Here is a 22138-nt window from a genome sequence, read left to right as displayed (position 1 = left end):
CAGACCCTGGCACTGAAATGATTGGTTTGTTAAAGTGTGCATGTCCTGTTTATACAACATAAGGGTGGGTGGGAGGGCCCAAGGACAATTCCATCTTGCACCTCTTTTTTTTCTTTGCATTATGTACAGTTTGGGGCCTAGTTTTTCAAACTGCCATCCTGTCTGCCACTGCAGTATCACGCCTAGATGGGTCACGTGTTTGTGCCGCCCACTCGTGTCGCTTAGCATAGTCATCCAGCTACCTCGGTGCAACCTTTTGAACATAAAAACACTATTGTGAGGTGTGAGGTGTTCTGAATAGACTGGAAATGAGTGGTAATTAAGGTTATTGAGGTTAATAATAGCATAGGAGCAGAAAAACCTACAAATTCTGTGATTTTAGCTGTTTTTATGCTTTTTTTCAAAAAAATACAGATCCAAAACACAAAACCCAGAACCCAAAACACGGAAGGGTGGTTTTGGCAAAACCAATCCAGATCCAAAACACGAAGAAAGATCCAGATCCAAAACCAAAACACAAAACACGAAAAGTGGCCGGTGCACACCCCTAATATATATATATATACATATTGTAACATGGGTATAGAAATCAGGACTCCAGACAGGCAGGTACTTGCTAAAGCAGTGGCTTTTAATGGCAGCACACACTGCACCCAGGCATGGGCCTGGATACACACGGGTACATAACAGAAAATAAGCAAATAAACAAAAAAGTAAATGTCCAAGCACACCTTGTGCTTAACAGTCAACAGTTACAATTTCTGTGGATCTTCAAGGTCCTGGCACCCTAATGCTAACCACCACCGGCCTATCGCTTGACCAGTTTGTCTGGCATCAGGAGCAAGGAGCATCAGGTGTGTGAGAGTTTTAAACCCTTCCTATGCTCCAGTGATTATTCCAGCTGGGTCTGTGTAAATGTGAAAACCTGGAATTCCACACCTCCACTGCTAATGCAGAATTCACAGATTTCACTCCAGCCTCCCCTGGAGTGAGCTTATACCACCAGATTGTGGCCAATTCAGGTGAGAGACAACCCCTCTCACTACAAATCCCCCCCTTTCACTTTTTCAAACTTGGGGAAACGCACATGTTCTTTCGCAATGGACGACTCCACTCAGCTTTCTCAAACTTCCCGGACAATGCATCCGCATTTCTATGTTGAGCTGTCGGCCGATGCAGTACGACAAACTTGTACTGCTGGATGGTCAAGAACCAGCACGTCACTCTGGGGTCAACTTCTTTGTTGAGGTGTGTCCACCTCAACATGTGCGTGATCCGTGACCAAGACAAATTCTCTTCCCAGGAGATAATACTTCAGGGCTTCTACTGCCCACTTTATCGCCAAGCATTCTAGCTCAACTATGGCATATCTTGTCTCTCATTGTAACAGCTTTCTACTTAAGTAGAGGATCGTCTTTTCTTTGCCCGCTATGGACTGTTACTAAATGGACTGTTACTAAACAGCTTGTCGTGGAGGCATCGGTTTGCAGGACAAAGGGTTTCCAGATATCTGGTGCCTGTAGAACTAGTTTTGAACACAGGGCCGTCCTCATATCTTCCCAGGCTGCTGCAGTTGTTTTGGCACAGGTAATTCTTTCTGGTTGAGCCTTTTTAAGGGTCTCAGTCAGGGGTAAAACTCTGGATGCAAAATTTGGAATGAAACGACGGTAATAGCTTAACAGCCCAAGGAATGTTCTCATTTGTTTCTTGGTGGAGGATCTTGGACAGGACTGAATCGCCTCCACTTTCCACAGTTGGGGTTTCACTTGCCCAATGCCAATCACATACCCGAGGTAATTGGCCTCTGAAAGTCCAATAGTACAATTTGCTGGATTACCCATAAACCTGTGCTTTCGTAAGCTGCTTAGCACTTCTTGGACTTTGGGGAAGTGTTCTTCCCAATTTTCTGTATAGATGACAATGTCATCTAGATAGGCTATAGTGTACTGCTGGTGTGGCCTCAGCAGGTGATCCATGGCACACTGAAATGTTGCTGTTGCCCCATGAAGGCCAAAAGGGAGCATTTTATATTGAAACAGGACATCAGGGGTCGAAAAGGCAGTCTTCTCCTTGGTGGTCTCACTTAGGGGAATTTGCCAATTTCCCTTTGTTAGGTCTAGGGTCGTAAGATACCGGATATTTGCCAAATTTTCTACTAATTCATCCACCTGTGGTAGTGGGTATGTGTCAAACCTGGAAACCTGATTCAGCCACCTAAAGTCATTGGAAAAACATATGGCTCCTGATAGCTTGGGGACCAACACAATAGGACTTGACCAGTTACTGCTGGACTTCTCAATGACCCCAAGTTGCAGCATCTTTTTCACCTCTTGCTGTACTGCTTGCCACCATGCTTCAGGGATGCGATATGGTCGGTCGCTGCTTTACAACCACTCCTTCAGGCATATGTATCTCATGCTCTACTAAGGCAGTGTACCCTTGCAAGGAAGAAAACACATCCTGATTCTTGCAAACAAAGGCTTCTACTTCTTTTTGCTGTTCTGCTGACAAGGTGTCCACCAGTGGAACTTCTGTAGGGCCAAGTGAACTAGAGCGGCCCCCAGAAACCTGAGGGGTGGCAGTTTCCAGCAGACCCATGGCAACATCTGTATTGCGTATGACATCTCTACCAATATTTTTGCAGATTTCTTTCCTCAGACAGTAATTGCACAGAGGTTCTCTCTCCAAAGAGGACTGGCTGTGCTTTTCCAATTTTCTTTCTATTCCAAGGTAGGGCCTTGGAGACTTTACATTGGCATTGTCTCTGTGGTTCCTTTTAAGAGCTCAACAAATCCTGGGAAATTTCATTCCAGTATGATAGGATAGGGGAGCTTAGGACCAACTGCAGCGACCACCTCTTAAGCATGCCCCTTTATGGAAAGGCTCACTCACACCTAGGAGAAGTTTTCTGTGGATCCTTGAATGCAGAGTACTTCAACTAACCCTGGTACCTTTTCTACTGCCCTGGGCAGGACAGCCTCTGAGATCATGTTTAGCTTACTCCCTGAGTCTATAATAGCTGGGAGTTCCCAGCCATTCGGTAACACAGTTTCCCACATTAACGGGGGTCTAGAATCTAGGGGTACTATTGTGAAAAAATCATAGTACATAATGCCAATACTAGCAACCCCACAATCCTTAGACTCTGAGGCAGACATTTTCTTCAGATGCCCAGCACCTGTTGTGCCCATTGATTGGGTCTCTAAATGTAACATCTGTTCCTCTGTCTTTTGATGAGAGGCCAACAAAGTAACTATAGTGCAAAAAACTTCCTCCATTTTTACATTAGGCGGTGATGTAAGTACTTAGCAGCATTTATATAAGAGCAATAACAAGCCAGTTTACACAAATAAATATATCTCATTCCTTCAGCAAAGCAACTGTTATTCAAGTTTAATGCTGCTTTTTTTTCTTCAGCAATGCAGGGATTAAACAGAACATAGGAAAAAAAAATTTTTTTTCTTTCAGCACTGCAGTAATTAAACCTCAATATGTGTCTTGCTTTGTTCAAAAAACAGGTGAACTTAATTAGACAGCATAAACACTAGCTGGTGAACACACCAATCAGGATTTTGATATGTCTTAAGCACCTTAGTAAAAACAAACAAAAGGAAAGTAACCTTTTTTTCCTCAGTATACACACAAAAAGCTTTTTTTTCCAGTGCACAGCAGATTACACAATGTCCTTATTATAACTGTGGATTTTTAGGTTCGCCAACCATACTCACGTATATTGAAAGTTCTGACTGGTCAGATCCTTCGCAGTGCAGAATCCCCGTATGGGCCACCACATGTAACACAGGGTATAGAAATGAGTACTGCAGACAGGCAGGTACTTGGTAAAGCAGTGGCTTTTAATTGCTGCAAACACTGCACCCCAGCATACATGAGCATAGGCCTGAATACACACAGGCACATAACAGAAAATAAGCAAATAAACATAAAAGTAAATGTCCCAGTGCTCCTTGTGCTTAACAGTTACAATATCTGTGGACCTTCAAGTCCTTGCACCCTAATGCTAACCACCACCACCGGCCTATCGTCTGGCCAGTTTGTCCATCACCAGAAGCAAGCAGCATCAGATGTGTGAGAGCTTTAAACCCTTCCTGTGCTCCAGTGATTATTTCAGCTAAATCTGTGTAAATGTGCAACCTGTAATCCCACACCTCCACTGCTAATACAGAACACACAAGTTTCACTTCAGCCTCCCCTGGAGTGAGCTGATACTACCAGAATGTGGAATGTGGCCAATTCAGGTGAGGGGCCACCTCTCTCACCAATATATATATATATAGTGTATTTAGAAAAGAAGGCACTCAAAGGGGCCTTTAACATACAACTTCTCTTATGGAAAATACATTTTGGCCCAGGACATTACGTCATAGTTAAAAACGGGTTCTGCTTGTCCCTGCTGAAAAATAGCACTGAGTGTGTAACTGTGTACATGTGCGTGTATTAGTGTGTGACTGTATTTGTGTCTGTATATGTGTATGTAATAGTGTGTGATTTTATGTGTGTGTATAAGTGTGACTCTATATATGTGTGTATAAGTGTGTGACTATGTATGTATGTATGTATGTGTGTGTATATATGTATATGTGTATAAGTGTGTGACTATGTATGTATGTATATATGTACGTACGTACATACGTGTTTCGTCTGTTTACAGGACTTCTTCAGGGGTACAAAACTTCAATTAGAATTGGTCTGAATACACACTCAGCGATGTGGGCCTACTTTCTGTCCGTTAATCTGATGGGATTCTTAAATTGACTCTTAGAGGCCAGGCAATTCTATTAACCCTTCACCATGCAATGATATATAAAATTTTATAACAATTTTAAGTACAAGGACGTGTCCTATATTTCCAGCAGGTAGAAGAACCAGGTGAAGCTTAATCCAGTCTGAAGCTGTGTATGTCTCCCTCTGTTAGCAATGTCATTGCCCCAATCCTTGTATCTCTATTTTTTTAGCATCTGCTAGCTGAGGTCCATCTGTTAGGTGCTGCTTGTGATATATGTTAGCACGATATAAGGTTTTTTTCCACTATGTATATATAGTGTGATATGAAATGGGGGCGTGATGTGTAGCCATGCCACCTTTTCATGTGTGCGCTAAAGGCTTATACATGAGAACCTGATCCCAGTGTCATAGATGATGCTCTTTGGGACCCGCAGTCTTAAGTGCCCCGGGCCCCCAAAAGCTTTAATCTAGCTCTGGACACACATCACTTTACACATTGATGGCTGCAGTGGCAATAGATGCGACCAAATGGATTTCCAAATGGCGCAGTCTGCGCACATGTCCTTGGCATTGTAACAAATTTAGCAAAACTATAACACAACTCATAACATTGTTACTTTTGGAGTGTGAAAACAGATCCATTCAGATCCCTCCACCTCCTATGGCCTTCACTGTGTACATATGTGAACTCACGTCCTGATTCAATACTGATCACAACTGTGATTGTTGCATTCTGCGCATGCGTATGCATCACAGTGCGCGTACACGAACCAGCAACTGCAATCGGGATTGCGATCACAGTGACTATGAAGACCCATCGCAGAGTGATTGACAGAAAGTGCCGTTTGTGGGTGGTGATGGGGGCATGGTCGTTTGAACGCTATTGCATGGGTGTGCAAAAATTATCCACTGTGATGCCCTACGCAGCTTGAGGACTCATAGCGTGCAATGAAGTTAGCTATTCCTGAGTAAGGTCAGAGCTTATGCAAGTGTGCGTGAGGCTGCAATGGTACTCGATTGTACCAATGGTTTTACAGTCTTGCTAAACATTATGGATGTGTGTAAGGTAAAGTGGGCATCCTTTTGTTGCGCTGCGATGGCATAGCGATCGCAATGAATGAGCCCAATAACGCAGTGAGACTGCGTGAGTAATCGCTATTGCAATCGCAGATGCGATCGGTAATGAATCAGGCCCTCAGTTCACACATGCGTACTCTCACTTCCGGTCTTTGTGAAACTTCACCAGTAGCCAGGAAAGTGCCAATGAGAGGATCACTGGACAGCTGCTTTTCTGGGCATCTTCCCCAAAAACAGAACAATGCGGATTTGCTCTTGCACTTTTCTATCCACATCCACAACTTGTGGGGAGTTGAATACCTAATTAACTGGGGCTCCATAATCAGCTATTTAAGTCAGTAGTTAAAAAGGGCCACCTCTAAATATAAGTGTAAATTAATTCATATTACCACTGTGGGCAAACACCTTTGAAGAAATGAAACAAATCATATATATTTCTCTAACGTCTCTATTGTCATGACACTACTGAAACTATACAGATGATCCTATCATGATGATTCATTTGCTATACAATTGTATTTTCTTCTTTAACAAGTAATATATTCATTTATCATTTTTGTTTACTGTTTAACATACAAGAGATTAATCCGTTTAATTGGCCAATGTTACACAGAACTAAATAGGGGAAATAGATATAGCATGATTCTATTGATTTTAGGTACTAATTTAAGTGTAATGTTCGATTTCTTTGTGTGTGTTATTAGAGCCATATTTCGGTGCATTGCAGTTTGGTACTAGTATTGCTGGTTGGACTTTAACACGCATCCATTTGCTATTGAGTTTAATGAATCCGGACTGAAGCCATCACTGTTGTGTACAGAAAGACTACACGAGAATAACAATACAAGTACATCAGCATTGAGAGATCATAGCTTGACTCATCGTAAAGATCTGTAGCATGGATACGTAGGCAAATGCTGGACAGGTATTTTTAATCGCCTATCAATACATAGAGAATAGGCACCTAGGTTTTTTTCAGCACCTAGGACAGCAGCAATGAGACATAGCAAACGTGTATATATTACACATTCACTGAGCGCACACACAGCTTTAACACAACACATTATCTGTCACACAGTGCTAATGATGTTTAAAAGGGTAATTTCAGTGTAACATGTAATGCAACCAACAGTAAAATCATAGTGAACACAGCAGGGATTATATATCACCAGCAGCTTGTTTTGTCAGCTGCAGATGCAATACAAAAATACCAATTTGTTCCTCCTGTCTAACACATGCCATTTTCCAGTTTAGCATAGCAGCCAGGAAGAACTTCCGCAGAATACAGAAAGGATTCTCAGTCTGTATTGTACTATAGATGCTTCTCTGAACTTGACTGCAGCGCTGGTGCCTCGCATTCCATATCTGTGTTCTTTGCAATGCTCTCGCTCAGTGGGGTTGAGCTGACTGTAATTCCCTCTCTTACCTTAAGGATGTGTAGCTGACTGCAACCCTCAGTTTCCCAAAAGCTATGAGGAATACAGAGACTGGATATGCTGTCCTACAATTCTGCTGCAGAAAAAAATAGCAATGTCTATACCAAGAGAAGGATAGACTTCGGGTACAGATTCCAATGGATGAGAACCAATTTTCAGTTTGCCAGCCTGTCATAAACTTTAACATTGGGGGTTTGCAATGCTGATTGATGCTGCATTCTCTGCGATGTGAGAGAGTAATCGGGTGATTCTGAGGTGTAAACAGACATTTTTCTACTGCATTGCTTTGCAAAGGGGATTTACTGAAATGACTTTGTGGGATCCTAGCCTGAAGCTACAGTATTTGATAGAAGAATGCAGTGAGTATCGAGTATCTTGTTTAGTTCTATTGTGTTTAGTTGCTTCCTCATGACTTATTAATTGATTTAAGTACCATGTTTACAAGAGATAGGGACCATATCAAATGTCAGATCACAGCTTGTGAGTACAGCTGGGTGTCTGTGATTTTTTTTTCAAACGTTTATTTTTTTTAATCTTTTTTTTTTTATTTGAATTTGCTGGAAACTAGAAAGGAGACCACACCACTAATAAGTACGGGTCTATGTAATATCAAACAACTAAGTGCTAGCTTCTTTATCTGTTGGTAACATCATTAAAAACTCAATGAAAACAAGGCAGTGTGATGTTGCTTTCGGTCTTTCAGTGTATGTGTCACTTACTGCAAGACGAGAGCTATAACTACTACAGTTATAGCTGTTGTTTGAAATGTGCCAGTCTTGTCACGTGACCTACACCCTGTAGATTATTACTGTAATAAGATCTAACTTGTAAAAGATGGGTGAAAGCTATCCAGTTTTAGGGTGTTCAGGAGAAATTGATCACTTAATTGTATGTAATATATCTTGATTACATTTTAAGTAGCATTTTAAATTACATATGAAATTGGTGGCTGCTGATGAAGACATCAGTAATGTAAAGTGATCCCTTAACTCCACAGCTAAATGCACAATGTGTTCATTATTACCTGTCTATAGCCCTGCTAGTCAGGATTAATGTTTTTTTTCTGCTGAAAATGATTATATGAAATATTGAGAACACATAGTTTAATTATTAGTCCACTTATAATTACATACAATTAACAAATTACATATATTGGTCATCTACGCTATTATTCTGGCCATGTAAAGCAAATGTGTTACTAAATTGCAACATATAAACACAAATCTTTAATTATCTGTCTTAATGTTCACATTTCCATAGGCAGTTATTGCATATACATCAACTGGGGTGGCTGGTTTTATTGGCAGCTCTGTGGAAATCAAACCGCAGCAAGGAAAATGTTCTTGGAGGAAAGACTGAAGGAGCATCCTAACAAACGGTGCTGAGTACTACGCGATGCCAAACTTTGCAGCATGCCAAATAACCACATCTTCTGAAGGCTCTGGTATGTTATTTATTTCATAGTAAGTTGATATGACATAGTTGACCAGGAGGGGGTGCTGGTGCACTTTTCATTTTGCCATATGAATGGGAGGTAAAGTCTACCAGAAGCATAATGTACGTAATAACTGGAGCTTCCCTGCAATCCCCAGCAAACACAGCTCTAACATGCATGCCTTATAAGGATATTTTTATACGTGTAATATGTGTATCATGTCTGCTTTAAATTTCACTGGAATATGCGGAGAGATCAATAGAAGTCACAATGATGAAAGACTTAACATAAAGATCTGCAGAACATTAATAGCTCCTCACGGGTAGCCAAAAATATATCAAAGATGACTTTACTTCAATCAGTATTTGTGTGTGTAGAGAGTAGTGGATAATGACTGGGGTCACTACAGGCGACGACTGTTATCTGCAGTGATAGACATGACTAGCTATACTTTAGCAATGTTATAATGGCATGTGGCTAAGCTGATTGGAACTATGTAAATATGTGATATATATATATACAGTATATATATAAAACACACACACACACAGATATATAAAACTAGGCATGTATCCTGGCAGTGAATGGAATAGCAGAGAATACTGCAGGGGTATCCCCCAGAAGATGTAATCTGCAGTGTCTCAGACACATCAAGCGATACCATGGCGACATAGAGGAAGTAAATACGCTACACAAAGTAAAGGAATGTCACAGGCAACCAAGCGAGACAGCCAAATATCAGTGTGCTGTAATTGACTGATTATCAGAGGGTCTCAGCTATTTACCAATTAAAATGTATAAAGATGTAAAAAGTATAAATAATATGTGCACATATGCCACACTAAAATGAAGCCTACTCTCGTACAGCATATTTCATAAACAAAATAATAATAATTGTGCCAGGTAAACTTGTCATCATATTTGCTGATGTTAGACCTACTGTACTCTGTCATCTGCAGAGGTGTAGTAATTATGCAGAAAAACATTATATATATGTCATCTATAAGTGTTTTCACAATATTGCCGAGCTGAAATGGGAGCAATTATAATGTGGAAAGTCAGCATGCAGAGTCTTTCATCCTAACTACCCAATGCATGTTCACAACACTGTCACTGGGGAACTTTGGTTTGGGGAAAACATGACACAAGTCTGATATTAAACAAAGGGGAGCTAGGGAGCTAATTGATTGTACTGCTATAGCTATATTCACTGCACCAAATGAACTGTTCAGTTCTTCTTTGTGTTCAGATTCACGATCAATGGCTAAAAGGGAAGGAAGTTGTTGGAGAAAAACCTGACACTTTGTGATCAATTTCCACAGGGAGTAAAGCTGGTCAAGATGGATACTTTTGGCTCTGCTGTGTTACTGCTCCATGCTCTGCTAAATATGGTGGATCTGGGTCATGGAGCAGAGAAAACTTTCCCTGTCCTGAACATTGCAGTTATTTTGGGCCGAACTCGTTATATTACAGAGAGGGATGTCCGGTCTCTTTGGACAAGGGATATGTCCTTAAACTTTGATGTCAACGTGGTGACCCTGCTAGTGAACCAGACTGACCCCAAGAGTATCATTACCCACGTGTGTGACCTGATGTCAGGCACCAAGATTCACGGTGTGGTTTTTGGAGATGACACTGACCAAGAGGCCATAGCTCAGATTTTGGATTTTGTTTCATCTCAGACCTTCATCCCAATTCTAGGTATTCATGGTGGGTCCTCAATGATTATGGCAGATAAGGTAAGGGATCACACAATGCAACTCACCTTTTCTGCATTGGAACCACTCTGTTTGTCTTCATATTCTTACCCTCCCAATGCACATTTTGAACGTCATGGTCAATTAATCACAATGCATAAAGTGCTGAGCTTTGCTTAACTACAGAATGAGGAGAATAAACTACTGCACACTTTAATTAGCAATGCAGCATTTAGAGTTTGAATGGCAATACAGTACATTGTATAGGACAAATGATCAATAGATGAGCATTATTACTATAGTTTAAAGTATTATTTGTAAATGTGATTATAACAGTCATAATCAGTCTATTTATTGATCTGTCTGCTCTGTCTATCTATAATCTACATGTCTATCTATCTATCTATCTATCTATCTATCTATAATCTACATGTCTATCTATCTATCTATCTATCTATCTATCTATCTATCTATAATCTACATGTCTATCTATCTATCTATCTATCTATCTATCTATCTATCTATCTATCTATCTTCTACATGTCTATCTATCTATCTTCTACATGTCTATCTATCTATCTATCTATCTATCTATCTATCTATAATCTACATGTCTATCTATCTATCTATCTATCTATCTATCTTCTACATGTCTATCTATAATCTACATGTCTATCAATCTATCTATCTATCTGTCTATCTATCTATAATCTACATGTCTATCTATCTATCTATCTATCTATCTATCTATCTATAATCTTTCTATCTATCTATCTATCTATCATTTATATGTCTATCGATCTATCTATAATCTACATATCTATCTATCTATCTATCTATCTATCTATCTATCTATCTATCTATCTATCTTCTATATGTTTATCGGCCTATCTGCCTATTATCCATCTATCTATCTATCTATCTATCTATCTATCTATCTATCTATCTATCATATGATTTTAAACATCAATAATCACAAGTTACTGAAAAATGCATTCCTATGGAGAAAAAACTATTTAACTCAGTATTCATTTAGCAGTCATGTAAACAAAGAGATATAGAACATAATGCAATTTTAAATATAGGAATAAAAGAAACTGATATGGGTTATGTTTTCAAAGCATTTAACAACTTTAGCTAATGTGGTTTTAAAGAAGTATACAGTATATTGTTTTATGATTGTAGTGTATCTTCATGACAGTATTGAAGGGTACAGAAGTATGTCTGAACAGTAGATTAAAAAATAAAGTACAATCCCAAACAAAGGTCTTTTGAAAATAACAGTTCACCTTGTCACTGCTGTGAATTTTACTTGAAAGAGTAATAGAGAAAAATGCAATGTATGTCAGGCTTATTTGGTGAAAACATTGGAACAGTTTTCATATTCGATGAAAGACTGTCCAGACACTTTGAGATGATGGACTGCCCCACCGAAATGAAAGTCTTTGTACATTATGTGCATATATGATGCCCATTACTCAACTGTCAAAAAGTAGCATGGACAATTTACCACTAGAGTGCACTGCATTGGTTACTTTATTACTTGCATTATTATGAAACACATTCCAGAAAGGCTGCGCTATTTGCATGTGAAGATAGCATTTACCTTTTTGCCCTTTGGGAATTAAAGCTAAAACAGGGATTGTCTGATATACTGAATATAATCATTTTATATTTATATTAGTATGTACGTTTGATTTGCTGATAAACGATACAATTTACCATTTACAGGAAAGATGATTGCGTATTTTATTAAACCTGATACTTTATCACTTTTTCTTTAAACCCGCACTCACAAGTCTTCTTCTTTACATTATGTCATGACTTGCTGTCCTTCTACTTGACATATCTTCCTTTCCTTATTCAGTATGTTGCCATGACTTTTTACCCCAGGGCCTATGTCATGTCAAACATGTATAGCGGTTCCATTCTCTGATTGTTTTCAGACAGAAGTAGTATTTCTTAATTTTGGTACTTTGTGCTACCACACAAATTACATATATTTTTACTGCACATCAGAAATGAATACACATCCATCCATCTGGCGACTGGGATGCATTTTGCGCATATTACTCTTTGCACTTGGCGAGGCAAAACAGGGGTTAAAGGGTGCGTTTAAGAGTGGGCAAAGTATGGTAGGGCTGTGTTTGCGCTAAATGCATCCCATGCTGACCATAACAAAGATACATGTGCGCCTGTCAGAATACAGATCAGTTGCGGGTGCTTGACCAGTGGTGATACTGACAATTAGAGTCCACTTCTGATTGGCTGAGTTAGTCTTGATCCTGCCCACTGATACTATTAGTATTGTAGTGTGGCTTCTGTGTTCTATTCGCATTAATACATTGATATTTGCAGGAAAGCAGATTCCAATTTGCCTTTCTAAGAGAGGGTGACAGATCAGAAATACATTTTGTATTTGCGTTTGGTTTTATTTGCCATTTAGATGATCATTGCTATATTTCTTATTAATAACATTGTCCAGATATAGATAGACTATATTGTGTATAAATTGGGTACTGTAACGTAAGCATTTTCTATTACCACTGTCATGTGTCACATCTCTGTGAGGAAACCAGTCACATATACAGTACTACTGTTCTTCCTTGAGGTGATCTAGCCACATATGTTCCCCATGTAAACTGCACTCATCTTGTAATAAAGGTGGCTCTGTAGCTACTTTAAGTACAATTAGGCTTATTTTTGAAGGCCCATTTTTAATTTACAATATAGACACAACTTCTGTTCAATTCCACATGAACCCCTTTGTGCGTACAAAACTCACATTCAAAGCTAGACCACAGTTTACTGGTAATTGCTTAGTTTAATTCCAAGGTGGCATTTTTTTTCTTAAAGAATGCTCATGCAAACAGAAGGTCTTTAAGTATTAAAATGGTTTGTAGGATCTATGCTGCTGGCTATTAAATTGGTAAATATCATTCAACAGCATTTATCATGGAAATGACTATGTGATTGCAACATGCTTTATGGAAATTCTGTTATGCATTTGAATAGTTAATTTCATTTAAATGCAAATGTACTTGCAGTCCGATAGAGCACAAAGCTTTGAAAGAGAGTTGTGAAAGTGAAATTAAAGTCAACCGGTAACTGTATTGACAAAAGAGTTTACTCGTAATATTGTACTGAAAATGTGTCAAGTATACAATTCATCTTTTGGTTTTGTGACTAAATGAATGTGCAAATCTCATAATCTGCATATACATTACACCGAAATTAATAGCGCATAATTAATTCATTGTTGTTTCACTGTTGTGTGAATATAACATTTAAAAAAGAAATAAAAGGATCACTAAAACTAGAGAACAGGTTGCCTAATGCAGAGAACTAGTAATGTATATTACTAGGCACTATGAGCAATGAAGGTATAACAGGGAAAAAAAAGTTGTTAGGTTATATTTTTTTCCCAGACATCTTGCATTTAATTTTTAAATAGAAATGATGAGCGAAACTGTTCATATCGATAATTCTTCACGCTAAGGGGTCTAAGGGGTGTACTAATAATTGTGGAACTGACGCAATTATTATCTATCTACATTTTTTATGAAAATATCCCCACATGTGTACAAAGGGAAACTTGCAGGGACATCGGTTGTGGCAACTGCGGTCCCTGCAAGTTATATCCCTGGCATTTAGTAGAAGACTTCTCCTGTGGAAGCTGTTACTGCGCATGTGCACATTGTCAGCTTCCGGAGCTTAAGATGGTGTAAACTACCAGGGCCAAACTCCAAAAAGCTTCACTCTTTACAGTTTAGTACATAGGGGTCAGATCGTAGTCCTCATTGATAATAATGGGGACTGCGATTTGTAGTGCTACTTAGCACTTAGCCAGAGATTTCTGTGAAATCCGCTGCATTGTGCCATTAGTACATAGGAACAATCAGGGGCATCTTAAGAGAGGAGGGGGCCCGTGTGCACTCCCCATGCGGGGTCCCCTCCTCTCTCACTGGTGGCCGGCAGCCGACTGACGCGGCTGGCCAGCCACCGGAGCATTAGTAGACTCCGGACACTAGAGTGTGCCCGAAGTCTACTGCGCATGCGCAGAACGCCAGAAAAATGGCCGTGGCTGCCATTTTCCGGTGTTCTGTGCATGCGCAGTAGACTCTGGGCACTAGAGTGTGCCCGGAGTCTACTGCGCATGCGCATAACACTGGAAAAATGGCCATGGTGGCCATTTTCCGGTGTTCTGAGCAGCGCTGACACCTGACGCGGGACCACGGACAGGTGAGTTTAAAATAATATCGATGCAGGGTGTGCGGTTCGGGGCCTCCCTGGACCCGGGTGCCCGTATGCCCTGCACACACTGCACCCATTATAGATACGCCACTGGGAACAATACATAAAAGATGTAACACACAGCTGGATACAATATCCCCCTAATTAGTGATATAGAGATGATCAGTAAAAATTGTGATTTTAACAGATTTGTAACCTTGACAATTACTGTGTCTACAATTTCCCTTTTCAAAGCACAGGTAAAGTGAGTTTAATGTTACATAATGTACTTGCAGAAATTTTATTATTATTATTATTATTATTATTTTTTATTTTTTAAATCCAAAATTAATTATTCAAATGTTTGATTCAGTGAAAATGTTGCTTTTCTCGACTGCAATGGATTCTGTAACCTCTTAAAGTAGAAAATGGCTTACAACACAATAGTTAGTAATAAATATATATAAGGCAAGTAAAATATTAAAATCATATTTGTGAATTTTAGTACATGCCTTTGGATCTACTTGTTTTTCTGAATTGTGTCCCACTAATAACAATAATTAAAGTATTATATTGTATGTAATAATAATAATATAATAATAATAATATTTGCTATACTGTAGATTATAAAAACATTGGAAGTTTAGTGCTGTGAGCATATAAAAAACTCTATTGCTTTTAGAAAGATGATTTAAGTCCAAAGTGACTTCTAAGGCACATCTTAAACTGTATAAATTGTTCTAGCATATTATTGTATTTTCTATTTTTATTATTGTATTTTTTATTTTTACAGTCTTGTTGGAATTGTTAAATGTAACTAAAGTGAGGACATTCCCTTTACAGGGATTGGCATTTTTACATTTCCCAATGAACCTGATTCAGAGTTGAATGCTTTTGCTGCCGCAGATGCGATGTTTTCAGATGCGGATTTGAGAAAATATGCTAATGGCACAGCCGCCAGGTCTTGTACTGTGATGCCCATCTAACACATCGCAGCTGTCCGCAACTGTATACAAATACACAGCATCAGATGCAGATCAGGCAAACATCGACTCCTTGAGTTAGTCTATGGTTACTCTGGATGGTCACCTTAACTGAGACGCTGGAGCCCTGTTTCGTGCATATGGGATCACAGATACAGGATGTGACACGTCCCCAAACGGTCCTATCATGCCTGCATTTTTAGCCGAGACTCTCCATTGGCTCTTCCAAATGCTCCCTGTGTGTCAATCACACTGTGCATAAAGACTTACAGCATGCGACTTTGGAAATGTACAGGGGAGATTTAAGAGAGGAGGGGGCCCATGTGCAGCCTCTGTGCAGGGCCCCTCCTCTACAGAAGAGTCTGTTGTGCATGCACAGATCTCCAAGAACATGACACCTGCGCTCTGTTCCTGGATACATCTCTAGTGCGCATGCGCACATCACTGAGAAAATGTTGGCCGCCTGCCATTTTCTATGTGTTTTCAGTCTGCAGAACCGGCCGACACGGGACACCGAAGAGGTAAGTATACTAATTATATGGGTGCAAGGTGTGTAACATGCCCCCCCCTAGACCCAGGGGCCCGTGTGCACTACACACCCTGCACCCATTATAGATATGCCAGTGGTAATGTACCTCGACACATGCGCAGTCCATTTGCAAAAACATTGGAATTGTGTACAGCTCTGAACCAGGTTCCATATACAGTAGCTACTAGGGGTCTCCTTTGCCTATGACCACCCACCTATCTGTAACCAGAAGCTGTTGGGGGACATCTCATGGTACAGTTTACAGCTAGGGGAGACCTAATTTACCCAGTCTTGTTTTATAGGGATGAATGAGAACAACTTATTTAGATTTACTGAAAATGACTGGATGCATACAGTTTATTTGTTTATTGTTTTTGCTAGAGAGAGAAAGAGAGAGCGCTCAGGTTGGAATTGTGTAAATAGATCAGAGCCTAATGTTTAATCGCTGCCAAATCTGTTCTTGCAAGTCGTACATGTTCGAAATGTCAACTATAAAAGAGCACAGTAGGAAGGTATTTTTATACCCATAATAGTCTTTATAAAATCATTACTAATTGGTTAGTGAATCATTTTAAAGAAAACCAAACTACTGGTTCCAAATCATGTATTTTGCTTTGAATTTCACTTATCTCTACTCACAAACCACACTGTGTCAGGCATTTTAATTGGTCACCGGCAATTTTAAAATTGTTAAATATTACCATTAAATTACTATTGAAGAATAATTTTATACAACTTTATAATTGTGATATTTAACCTAAAACTTAGGTTTAATTGGGAATATCACAAATTATACCGCATACTAAAAGTTTAACTGAGGCTTAGCGTTAATACTGCTAACACTACTGTGCTTATTATAATAAAGAATATCAAGTAAATATATCATCTTAATCTAGCCTGCTTACTTGTGACTATACAATAAGAATATACAGGAGCCTCTAGTAAAATTCATGACGCAAGACCAATTCCCACAGAGATGGAAAAATGCTGGAGCTGGTAAAAACTTATTATTTTCTGCTAAATGTCAGGTCTCCTTCCTCTGCTAAACATGCCTTGTTATCCATCATTATGCAACATTCAGGTATAGTGAAACTAAGATTGGGGTCAGTCTTTTGAGAACCATCCTTTCTTGGTCATATAAGTACGCAGCTTGGTAAATTGTGGCAAGCTTTCGTTGTATTGTAAGAAATTGATATGTGCAAATTTTAAGTAATCAGTAGTGAAAATGTAAGCCTTCAGTGCCTCTTTTTGGAAGAAAAACATTTGAAAACTGCTATAGTTGTGATGTAGAATACAAGCTTTGATTGCAGTGTTGCATAACAATAGACACGTTAGAGAATAAAACTAAAAGTTAAGCTTATTGCATGATACATTTTTATTCTTAGTATTAATTGATAGAAAAATCTAGGAATACAAGCTTTGCAATTTGCAATTAACAGACTCATCTATCTCAATCACGGAGGTAGCAAACTGCTGCTTGTTCAGTTGCAGAACTTGGGTCATTTTTCAGTGAAATACATCAGCAATGTACTCAGTAGTAATTCCTTTCCTGAATTTTGTGGTTGTTGCAAAATGATGGTTGTGATTCACGGTTTTACCGTGTGCCATGTTTGGAGAACAGACTGACTCTTACACAATGTGCAATGCAACAGATTGGAAGGAAATGGAGATTTTTTACAAAATCTTTGTATGGACACTGTTCAATTAAAGGACCATTAAAATAACAAAATTGAAAATGTAGATATGAACCATAGAGGTAAAATACATTGGGCCTGCTTTAGAGCTGGACATCGTTGAGGATGTGACTGCGTCTTTTGCCGTAACTGCTTCTTTATGCTAATGCCACTGCAGATGGTCTTCCTAATGAGATGCCCACTGGACGTGGCACTAATCCATCCTTGTGAGTATTAAGATGCAACGATCGCAGATTGCACCAAAATTATGTAGGCGCCATCTGAACATGGCTACATGACACGCCAGGCTCATGCCCACATCTGGCTAGCCACTCCTATGTGAACAACCTAGAAATGACCAGTAAAATTTAAACTCTCTCCATGCAATTTCAGTCTGCAACTTAGAGTGGTTACCATCAGGACGCATGCACAGGCTGATAACCTCGGCTACTTGCGTGTGACATTGACACTACCTGCATATCTGAATCAGGCCCACTGTTTTGTGTTAAGACAACTTTCCACTGAAGCCTGGCTTAAAAGTATAGTATTATATCCCCTCACAATTACAGACAGCTACAGTGCCTCCCATGTCTTTAGGACAATGTCTTAGTGGCATTTCATACAGATCAGAAAGCTAATAATGCAGTCAGTTACTGAGACTTCAAGAGCCCAATCTTTGTGTATGTGTCTACCTACTCTACTGAATTCCAAGGAGCTATGCTGGACCCCTGAGAGAGCAGGTCACGATCCTAGATTCTTAGTGAAGTTGGTTGGGAAAGGATGATGAAAAACACAGCATTGTGCATCAGGGATGGGTCCTCATAATGCACCCACACACTTACCCTGTGGACCTCCCCTTTGGAGATCCGAGAGCGAAAGCCTAAAAAGTTGACAATGCATACACACTCAACAAAGAAGAGTAACTACTGTAATAGCTGTTGCATGGTGCAAGTTTATATGTTAGTTCATTTCTTTATGAAGAAAATTCACATATACTCATGTTCATGACACTTTTTTAGAGCTTTATTTAAGGATTATACTAAATCCGTTTGAAACATTGTTAATAATTTTCAGTTGCCATAGAATATTCATACATATGACTGCAAAAAAAGTAAGTGCTATACTGCTGTGTTTTATGTTAGCAGAAACTGCTTCAAATGTAAACTCCCATTTACTAAGTATGACTATTTCCTACATGTGCAGCTCAATATCAGGTTTGGTGTATGTTAGTACCTACTAACATATCAGATGGAGGAGTCAGCACAGGTGCATCACTGTGCTTACAGCTAGTGTAACAATAAACTGCATTTTAGCTGCCTATTCACCTCTTCAAATGCATGTTTATGGTCATGCACACCAGTAGCAGGTCAACTTTTTCACAATGGGATAGATATATCCAAGTGACTGGCCATAGGACAGAAGTCTCAAGTCAGGACTGGGCCTCCTAAATCAGGACATTTGGGAGACCTATTCTGTGTTGGGGCAGAAGGGGTGGGGCTGTCAAGGGGACCTAGCCTGCCAAACAGGTGCAGTCCTGCCGTCAAGATGGTGTGAACATGACCATCCAGTGTCCATTACAGGTGGTCAAATATTCACAGTGAGGCCTGGCCTTGCATACACACACTTGATCAAGTCCCCCATAAAGTGTCAGGACCTGAAATTTGTCATGTTCAGGATTGCTCTGATAAAAGTGGGAGATGACAGGCCCAGGTATCTCTCAGAATTATATGGATGATTGGCCACTTATTTATCTGTATCATGCAGTGGTCTAACTCCCAGAAGTAACAAGTTCTGGGTGGAGTGGGGAGGTGCCAGCAGTGGTGCCCGATAGGGGGAGGGCATCAACAGAATACAAAGGCTTGCAGCTTAGACACCTGGCTTTTGTAGTCAGGGCTGCAGACTTACAGTAGCATCAGCATTTACAACAGCTGCAATGCCTGTTGTGCGCCTGTTCTTTCTGTCTTTTTTGCTAAATAAAGGGGTGGGGCAGAGAAAGAGGCCACACCTCTGGGTGACGGTGTTGAATTTCTGCACCTGATATCATGGAACTTATTAAAGGGGAATTAATTCACTGAAATATCATAAGACTTGTTTTCATCTACATTACATGTACAGCACCGTTTTGAACTGCAGTTGAGTCTGTGGATTTCTTTATTCCTCTTCTAAGTTTCTTCGTACGCCAGGTGGAGGGTTAACATAAAACTGTGCAGCATATATATTTGCAGAAATATGCAAATAACATTTTTTGATGACACGGTCCCTTTAAATAATTGCATGGAACCCATTATAATCAGTTCTTAACAAGTTATAATTTATTTGTACCACATGAAGTTTGCTATATAAAAAAACAAGACTGAAATAAAGGTATTTTCAAGGCTGTGACGAAAGGTCACCCTGAGATAGGGATTGCTCAGAAGACAGCACGATGCCTTTTTTTTTTAACTGAAGTGCAGAATCTTGGTAAAAAAGCAAAAACCTGTCCTACGAGATATAATGATTTTACTTCACATCTTGTTGCCTAATACTTGTTTAAATATTAAGACGTTGCATAAAAGTAATAGCACATCAGTTAAGTATATTGATTCGATTGATCTTCAGTACAATATGTGTCAACATTTTGGACTAACTGTAATCTATAGCATGTTACGCTGAACTCTAAGGAGTCTTTTGGGAGTAAAGGCCATATAAACCAGAGCTGCAATGCATAAAAAGGGCTTACAGCAAGTTTATAATTAAAACATTTATAGTTCTAATTACATTGAAACATGATATTTAGCCAGGTTGCATACTATTTGAAAAGAGCAAGAGCACTGTGTAGGCAGCGAAGCTCTACGTGTGTACAGTTCGTACTTATTTTATGGGTCTGTGCAGGCACAGGTGTCTGTCTCTAAGGAGCAAGTTCAGTATCCTGAGGACTGATGTGCAACCCAGGGCTGGTTAATGTCCTGGGGGGGATTTTTTTGAGGGGTGGGGGACCCTGATCCTAGCTGACTAGTTTTGGGCTGGTTTAATGCTTTGGCAGGAGCACCCAATGCTGTGTGACCTCCTGCTGTGGCATTACCACCCCAGTTGGTTCAACCTGGCACTGGTAAATGGAAAATAGGGGGAATACCACTCCGGTTTTTCCCCCGATTTTCCAAGACCAGACCAAGCTTAAAGATCCAGGGCCGGTTATGGAAGTAGGGTGGAGGGTGGGGGAGGGGCATGCCATATATTATTTTTACTTTGACTAACTGCTTTAATACTCCACCTCTATTCAAGTGTGTTGGCTTCAGGCCTCTGCCCTAGTTCTTGAACATTGAAAACATTCTATAGCATAGTATAGTTTATATTAAACTGCCATCCCGACTGCCACTGCAGTGCCACTCTGTTTTCTAGATGTGCTATATTCTTTTTTAAATTGCCATGTTTGTGCCGATGCTCTGTCGGTTAGTTTAGGCAGTCAGCTCGCTGTAGCCTTTGGCCAGTATGAGTGAAAACAGTATTGTGATATGTGAAGTGGTCAAAATTAACTGGAAATGAATGACATTGAGGTTAATAATACTGTAGGATCAAAAATAGGCCCAAATTACAAGATTTTAGCTGTTTTTATAATTTTTTTTCACAAAATCCAGATCCAAAACACTTGAGGGTGGTTCTGGCAAGGCCAAAACCAAAACAAGATGATGAATTACAACCAAAATCAAAACACGGGGGTCCGCGCACTTCTCTATTTTTGAACAAAGGTCTCTCTTCATATGCCATTTTTGAAAAACATTTTTGTTTGGACCAAAATTATCAGTCATCTTGGTCCAAAATGATCAGTCATCTTGTGAACCAAATGGCCAGATCCTCTATTTTCTACTTCTGATATATGTATTTTTACTACTGTATAATATACTTTATAAAGATTCATGCCTTACTGTGAATAGTCAATGTAGGACAAGTTTTTTTTTTATTCATTCTATGTTTTTTAATATTTTTATAATATTTAATATTTTTAAAGAGCAATGGGGATAATATTTGAGAAACTCTAATAATTATTGCAGGTATTTGTACTAATTACACGGGCCTGTTGGAGGCCCCCGGTCCAGCTGCTGAGGGGAACAAATGTCACTCTTTGCAGCGCACATGGTACTGTATTTTCATGTCCTTTTAGAGGGCATAGCCATGCCTACCTGATTAGGCCACATCCTCATTGGATCACCTGGGCCTCAAAGATGTCTCAACAGCCCTGCTCATAGAGTGGTTGAAATGTCATCATCAGAGGGGCCCTGTGTGTACTCTAATGTGCATGAGCATATCTCTGGGACAAGGTACATAAATTTAGTGGATGCAGGTTATGCTGTAGTC

At 39.6% G+C, this 22138-nt stretch overlaps 1 protein-coding gene across 1 annotated transcript in view; it reads left to right on the top strand.

The window, feature by feature from the left end:
- Window positions 1-8639: 8639 nt before the first annotated feature.
- The window catches only part of GRIN2A (glutamate ionotropic receptor NMDA type subunit 2A), a 718378-nt gene continuing 704879 nt past the window's right edge, over window positions 8640-22138 (top strand). The window contains exons 1-2 of the mRNA XM_088466915.1: window positions 8640-8700; window positions 10014-10430. Of these exons, the coding sequence (XP_088323041.1) occupies window positions 10032-10430 (399 nt within the window). The 5' untranslated portion in view covers window positions 8640-8700; window positions 10014-10031. The remainder of the gene's footprint in view (window positions 8701-10013; window positions 10431-22138) is intronic.

Source organism: Taudactylus pleione, unplaced genomic scaffold (assembly GCF_031769625.1).
Source record: "Taudactylus pleione unplaced genomic scaffold, aTauple2 ptg000066l, whole genome shotgun sequence".
Classification (NCBI taxonomy): domain Eukaryota; kingdom Metazoa; phylum Chordata; class Amphibia; order Anura; family Myobatrachidae; genus Taudactylus; species Taudactylus pleione.
This window is presented reverse-complemented; position numbering and strand designations above follow the sequence as displayed.